General features: G+C 45.0%; 1 protein-coding gene across 1 annotated transcript; it reads right to left on the bottom strand.

Moving 5' to 3' along the window:
- Positions 1–876: 876 nt before the first annotated feature.
- Positions 877–5,119, bottom strand: LOC139382994 (LBH regulator of WNT signaling pathway, like). The gene is made up of 4 exons (XM_071127280.1): positions 4,779–5,119; positions 1,867–1,951; positions 1,352–1,646; positions 877–1,181 (listed from the first exon to the last, which is right to left on the bottom strand). Exons 1-4 carry the CDS (start codon positions 5,042–5,044, stop codon positions 1,111–1,113), a joined length of 717 nt encoding a protein of 238 aa, XP_070983381.1. The 5' UTR covers positions 5,045–5,119; the 3' UTR covers positions 877–1,110.
- Positions 5,120–7,633: the final 2,514 nt, after the last annotated feature.

Below are 7,633 nucleotides of genomic sequence, written 5' to 3'. Positions count from 1 at the left end.
GTTGTTCCCCTTGCTCTGCATGAGTAACGCTGCTTCGATGGTGGCTGTTGTTGTTGTGTTCCTGGTTCGAGCCCAGGGAGGAGCGAGGAGAGGGACGGAAGCTATACTGTTACACTGGCAATACTTAAGTGCCTATAAGAACATCCAATAGTCAAAGGTTAATGAAATACAAATGGTATAGAGGGAAATAGCCCTATAATTCCTATAATAACTACAACCTAAAACTTCTTACCTGGGAATATTGAAGACCCATGTTAAAAGGAACCACCAGCTTTCATATGTTATCATGTTCTGAGCAAGGTACTTAAATGTTAGCTTTCTTACATAGCACATATTGCACTTTTACTTTCTTCTCCAACACTTTGTTTTTGCATTATTTAAACCAAATTGAACATGTTTCATTATTTACTTGAGGCTAAATTGCTTTTATTGATGTATTATATTAAGTTAAAATAAGTGTTCATTCAGTATTGTTGTAATTGTCATTATTACGAATTTTAAAAGAATTGGCCGATTAATCGGTATCGGCTTTTTTGGTCCTTTGATAATTGGTATCGGTATTGAAAAATCATAATCGGTCGACCACTACTACATATCCCTTGGCAATCCCATAATTTAAACAATGCAATAAACATATGTAAACATTATACAATTACTAACTCTAGTATGGACTACAATGCACTCCAAAACCACTGTTGGGCCCTTGGAAATAGGGGAAAATAATCAATTAAGTAATGACTTCATGAAAAAATGACAAATGTCAGCAAAGTGTTATTTCCTTCTTTCCACAGATGAGTGTTAGTACTTTTCTTAAAATAAGCACTCTTGATAGATAGTGTTAGATTTTCTTCTTCACACAACTCCTTCAGATAACCCTTCTCTCTCAGAGCTGTCCTTGGTTTTATTTATGACATTTTGCATAGAACATTACACTACTGCCTAACTTAATTTTCAACGTTATGTAAATAAGTTATCTCCTTTCATTGTTGGACAATATTTGAACTGTGGTACCATTCTGTCCAGGAATCTGTTTCCTATTGACCTGTGACCCATGGTCTGTGAGTGGTTTCCTCGGGAAGATAGCAGGGGTTTAGGGGTGAGGTTGGTGACTCAGTTCAGGGTAGGTGAGCTGCTAGGTGGTAGAATAGGTGTTTCATCCCTGAACGCATCTGACTGGAGGTCTGTAAGACAGACATAATAATACATTATCAGAGAGTTAGAAAGAATGACTGATGATCCTATTGGTCTTTCATCTACGCAAGCAAAAAAGCATGGATTCAAGTAAGAGAGTCTGAAAAGAGAAAGAGAACACGCATTTATAGAGAGAGATACAGAGGTACACACAACATACCAATGAGTGATGTGTTCTGCTGGTGGTTGATGACAACAGACTTCTCTTCCTCCTCCTCTCCCCAGTCTGCAATGTTGGCTGGGGGGATACACTGCTCCAGGAACAGATCATCCTCCTCAGAACAGAATTCCATGTCTTCCGGGGGCCACCGTAACTCGCCACTCTCCACTTCGTTCATGTCCGTGGGCTCCACCATGATGGAGGGAAGCCGCTCCTTCTCTGAGGGACTGAACTGCTGCAGATGATTGGGAGAGCCTTCTGGACTCAGAGACACCTCCACTGGTTCTGGGAAGATCTGGAGGCAGAGGGAGGATCCACAGGTGGGTGATTGAATGTAGGCTGACATGGATGGTGACATTAATTCACTAGTATAGACACCTGTATTATTATTATTATTACCTTATTAGAAGACCCATCATAATCTATTGATTAGCATGCCATTTATTAATGGTATTTGTAACGAGAAACATATATGTGATATTGAACATAGATGCAGAGGTTGGGTGGATATGTACCTGGAAAGGTAACCTGTTCTCATTATTCCTCTGCGGTGACATCTCGCCCATCGATGACTCTTGGGCACCAAGCGCCTCCATCCCTCTGTGTGTAAAAGATAGTTCTGCTAACTGATATCACACACAAAGTATATACTGTGCAAAGCCACTGGGATGAACTACTGGAACGCAGTACACTTAGACAGAAACACATTCACACTCAGCATTGATGCAACACTTTACGTGGCTTAGTAGACAGAAACAAAAAGACACATCTTACTCATACTACACTGTACACATACACAATTCTGCATGCACAAGTGTCTCAGAAGGAATATATGCTATTGAGCTACACAAAATCTTGGATCAGGTGGTATTGATGTAACCCTTGTTAGCGCTGGCAATCCTGGCACCAGAGTAGACCCTAGATTGGAATATGTTCTGGGATTCTTCCTATGGCATTGAGCAGTACACCACGTCAATCATTGGCTTCATCAATAAGTGCATCGATGACGTTGTCCCCAGAGTGACCTGGGGACAACCCCAACCAGAATCCATGGATTACAGGCAACATCCACACTGAGATAAAGGCTAGAGCTGCCGCTTTCAAAGAGCGAGACTCTAACCCGGAAGCTTATAAGAAATCCTGCTATGCCCTCCAACGAACCATCAAACAGGCAAAGTGTCAATACAGGACTAAGATCGAATCGTACTACACTGGCTGTGTAGTACTACACGGATTCGAGGCAAATAAGATTTAAACATGCATGAGAGCACCAGCTGTTCCAAATGACTGTGTGATCACGCTCTCCACAGCCGATGTAAGACCTTTAAACAGGTCAACATTCACAAGGCCGCAGGGCCAGACGGATTACCAGGACGTGTACTGCGAGCATGTGCTGACCTAGACACACTCCAATTTGCATACCACCCTAACAAATCCACAGATGATGCAATCTCTATTGCACTCCACAGCGCCCTTTCCTACCTGGGCAAAATGAACACCTATGTGAAAATGCTATTCATTGACTACAGCTTAGCATTCAACACCATAATTCCCTCAAAGCTAATAAATAAGCCAAGGACCCTGGGACTAAACACCTCCCTCTGCAACTGGATCCTGGACTTCCTGATGGGCTGCCCCCAGGTGGTAAGGGTAGGTAACAACACATCAGCCATGCTGATCCTCAACACAGGGGCCCCTCAGGGGTGCGTGATCAGTTCCCTCCTGTACTCCTTGTTCACTCATGACTGCACAGCCAGGCACGACTCCAACACCATCATTAAGTTTGCCAATGACACAGTGGTAGGACTGATCACCGAATACGATGAGACAGCCTACAGGGAGGAGGTCAGAGACCTGACCGTGTGGTGCCAGGACAACAACCTCTCCCTCTAAGTGTTCAAGACAAAGGAGATGATCGTGGACTACAGGAAATCGACGGGGCTGTAGTGGAGCAGGTTGAGAGCTTCAAGTTCCTTGGTGTCCACATCACCAACAAACTAACATGGTCCAAGCACACCAAGACAGTCGTGAAGAGGGCACGACAAAACCTATTCCCCCTGAAAAGATTTGGCATGGGTACTCAGATCCTCAAAAGGTTCTAAAGCTGCACCATCGAGAGCATGGTTGCATCACTGCCTGATATTGCCTGATAATTCTCTCTAGTCCCTCATGCCCATGAATGCAGGCCACATTGCGTGTCCCTCATCACTTTGAAACAGGCCCTTCATTGGTCAGAGGGGTCAGTGCTATAGCTGATTGGCTGGGACTGGTCTGTGAGGTAGCAGAGTGAATCCCAGTTGTGGTGAGCCTAATCACCATGTTCACATGGCCCCTCAACCCACACAGTCATGCATGTGCGCGCACACACACACAAACACACACATTTAGCACTGAGCTTCAGATTAGATTGCTTATGGATTTTATCATATAAAAATGTAACATGTCCTTGTCCATCTTTTTGTTTTTCATTATGTGATGTATTGGCAGAATGTGGTCATCATATCGCTGCGTCCAAAGCCAAGCCTCCATGCTAAAACGGAGAAACGTAGTTTCCCATTCACTGTATGAGCCGGAATTATTTCCACTGTATGAGCCGGAATTATTTCCACTGTATGAGCCGGAATTATTTCCACTGCGTGAGCCTGAGTTATTTCCACTTTAAATCTGTTTATGTTTTCCAGAAAAGCCCCACGAGGATTAAGAGGAACTGAAGTTCTGTCTCTCCATTCTCACCGCTCCTCCCAGTGAAAGTCTGGTATTATGGCCTTCTGTCACAGTGGCCATCACTCACTCCTGTTGACATGCCTTTCGTTTTAATGAGGCTGGGCTGTAAGAGTCTCAAAGCAGCAGAACAACTGTGTAAACCACTTTTACATTCATGTCCAGTTCTCTGTGAAATTTGTTTCAGCTTAAAAAATAGCATGTTTTTGACCCAATTTATTTTATCATATGTTATTGACACAGTAACTGTGCTATGTGCATGGATAAACTGTTTGTGTGTCATCTGTGATGGAAAATGTTCAGCTGGCTAAGCCTAGATGTAATCTCCTCCCTCGCTCCTGAACATTCCTCTGCCAGCCTGTCAGTAAGAAGCTAACATGGTCACTCACTTCATGGTAGCGCAGGAGGATTGTGGGCAGGAAACGGGGACAAATCACAATGTGTAAACTGATGACAGACCACAGATAACACAAATATGTTCAGCTCCACCACTGATTCACTCACCCATACACCAATTTGACTCTCTATTTCCCCAAACCCACACTTTCTTTACACTTTGCCACTGGTGCTTTCTTAGTATCATTTCTACACTCTACTATGAGGTCCTGACACAGGTCAACATCTCCATAACAGTCATTATCAATTGTAACTAGAGCATCACTGCACACCTGTGTGATCCACACACACAATCAGAGAGGAGTCTTACCCTTCTGTGGTCAGGCAGAAGTCCTCCCCATCCTGGCAGACCTCCACGCCTTCCAAGGTGGTCACTCCCATGGTGGGCATAGGGGGCCGAGGAGGGGGTGCAGACGGAGGGGTGCAGCTCCTACAGCACTCTCCCTCCGCTGGCCCCTCAGGGGAGCAGCTGGTCTCCAGGGTGACGCCTGGATGGGCTGTGACGGGGTCCACGTGGGAGGGGTTCTGAGGGTGGAGACTGTGATCTGTAAGGTCGCTCCTTCTGTGGGTCAACATGGGACTGACATAAAAAATAAACGTGGTCCACTAGTCCACAGCCTTTGGGCTTCTCTGTCTACCAGCTTCCCCCTCTCTGTCTCTCTCTCTCCCTCCCCCTCTACCTCTCTTTTTCTCTCTCCCCCCTCTCTCTACGGGTAGGGCTTTGCAGAAGTGGGATTGTGGGATTAGCGTCTCATTTGATTATGGAGGTTGGGTGGGTGACATCAGCCTGTCCCTCTGCCAAGTGGACACACAGTGCAGGAAATCTGTGGAACATGAAACATGCGCACCATCCAGCGGCGTGCACTGTTACATTGGCTCTGTAAGTGTGCAGCTGCTCACGCGCAGTCTGCCGAGGAGACGTTTCACTCCTTCAGTCAAGACTAAGCAGGCTATGCCCCCACCAGCTTTCTCTCTCTCTATTTCTCTGTCTCTCTCTCCTGGTGTGTGCTGTCACTCTCGTCAGAGTGGATTTGGACAATTCAAGGGAATTAGCCTTGGGATCAAAGTCTCAGGGGTGTGGTGGAGATATATATAGCAGCAGGCAGCAGGAAAGCTATGTCCACTCAAACGCAGCATCAGTCACTGTAATCCCCATAGTACACATCCTGTGGTTCAAGCAGAGAGACGACCGGCCACTGCCAGTCAACCTGTTTAATGGCCTCACTGATTGATTTTCCACTCATGCACCTGTGCCGAAGCCACTGATTGATGTGTTAACGCTTAACAGTATTAACCTTGTTCCATGATTGATTTATCTCTGTGATCTATAGGACCTCATCTTATTCACGTCAATGGTTCTGTTATTTTATTAGGATCCCCATTAGCTGTTGCAAAAGCAGTAGCACTCTTCCTGGGGTCCACACATAACATGAAGGATGACATAATACAGAGTAATTAGAGACAGGAACAGCTCAGCTGTAGTATGGGACAAAGACAACAAGGCCGGCCAAACCCTCCCCTAACCCGGACGACGCTGGGCCAATTGTACGCTGTCTCATGGGTCTCCCGGTCGTGGCCGACTGCGACACAGCCTGAGATCACACCAGGATCTCTTCAACCTCAGGAGGCACCTAAAACCCTCAAACTTTAACAGATGCAAAATTGAGAGCATCCTGTCGGGCTGTATCACGGCAACTGCACCACCCGCAACCACAGAGCTCTCCAGAGGGTGGTCCGGTCTGACCAATGCATCACCGGGGGCAAACAACCTGCCCTCCAGGACACCTACAGCACCCGATGTCACAGGAAGGCCAAAAAGATCAACATGGAAAACAACCACCCGAACCACTGCCTGTTCACCCCGATGTCATCCAGAAGGCGAGGTCAAACAGCTTCTATCTCAAGGCCATCAGACCGTAAAATAGCCATCACTAGCACATTAGAGGCTGCTGCACTATATACATAGACTTGAAATCATTACAAGTCACTTTAATAACATTTACATATGTTGCATTACTCATCTCATATGTACAGTTGAAGTCAGAAGTTTACATACACCTTAGCCAAATACATTTAAACTCAGTTTTTTGCAATTCCTGACATTTAATCCGAGTAAGAATTCCATGTTTTAGGTCAGTTAGGATCACCACTTTATTTTAAGAATGTGAAATGTCAGAATAATAGTAGAGAACATTATTTATTTCAGCTTTTATTTCTTTCATCACATTCACAGTGGGTCAGAAGTTTACCTACACTCAATTAGTATTTGGTAGCATTGCCTTGAAATTGTTTAAATTGGGTCAAACATTTTGCGTGGCCTTCCACAAGCTTCCCATAATAAGTTGGGTGAATTTTGGCCCATTCCTCCTGACAGAGCTGGTGTAACTGAGTCAGGTTTGTAGGCCTCCTTGCTCGCACACACTTTTTCAGTTCTGCCCACAAATTTTCTATAGGACTGAGGTCAGGGCTTTGTGATGGCCCCTCCAATACCTTGACTTTGTTGTCCTTAAGCTATTTTGCCACAACTTTGGAAGCATGCTTGGGGTCATTGTCCATTTGGAAGACCCATTTGTGAACAAGCTTTAACTTCCAGACTGATCTTGAGATGTTGCTTCAAAATATCCACATAATTTTCCTCCCTCATGATGCCATCTATTTTGTGAAGTGCACCAGTCCCTCCTTCAGCAAAGCACCCCGACAACATGATGCTGCAACCCCCGTGCTTCACAGTTGGGATGGTGTTCTTCGGCTTGCAAGCATCCCCCTTAATTCTCCAAACATAACGCTGATCGTTATGGCCAAACAGTTCTATTCTTGTTTCATCAGACCAGAAGACATTTCTCCAAAAAGTATGATCTTTGTCCACATATGCAGTTGCAAACCGTAGTCTGGCTTTTTTTATGGTGGTTTTGGAGCAGTGGCTTCTTTCTTGCTGAGCGGCCTTTCAGGTTATGTCGATATAAAACTTGTTTTACTGTGGATTTATATACTTTTGTACCTGTTTCCTCCAGCATTTCATAAGGTCCTTTGTTGTTGTTCTGCGATTGATTTGCACTTTTCGCACCAAATACGTTCATCTCTAGGAGACAGAACGAGTCTCCTTCCTGAGCGGTATGACGACTGTGTCGTCCCATGGCGTTCATACTTGCATACTATTGTTTGTAC

Source organism: Oncorhynchus clarkii, chromosome 24 (genome assembly GCF_045791955.1).
Source record: "Oncorhynchus clarkii lewisi isolate Uvic-CL-2024 chromosome 24, UVic_Ocla_1.0, whole genome shotgun sequence".
NCBI lineage: Eukaryota > Metazoa > Chordata > Actinopteri > Salmoniformes > Salmonidae > Oncorhynchus > Oncorhynchus clarkii.
Note: the sequence above shows the minus strand (reverse complement) of the source record. Positions and strands in the feature narration are given on the sequence as shown.

Excerpts from the sequence above, each read along its gene's own strand:
- LOC139382994 (XM_071127280.1), bottom strand. The coding sequence starts at position 5,044 with ATGTTGACCCACAGAAGGAGCGACCTTACAGATCACAGTCTCCACCCT. Across the intron at positions 1,952-4,778 it reads TTCTGCCTGACCACAGAAGG|AGGGATGGAGGCGCTTGGTG; the intron begins GTAAGACTCCTC and ends TTTTACACACAG. Across the intron at positions 1,647-1,866 it reads AGAACAGGTTACCTTTCCAG|ATCTTCCCAGAACCAGTGGA; the intron begins GTACATATCCAC and ends CTCTGCCTCCAG.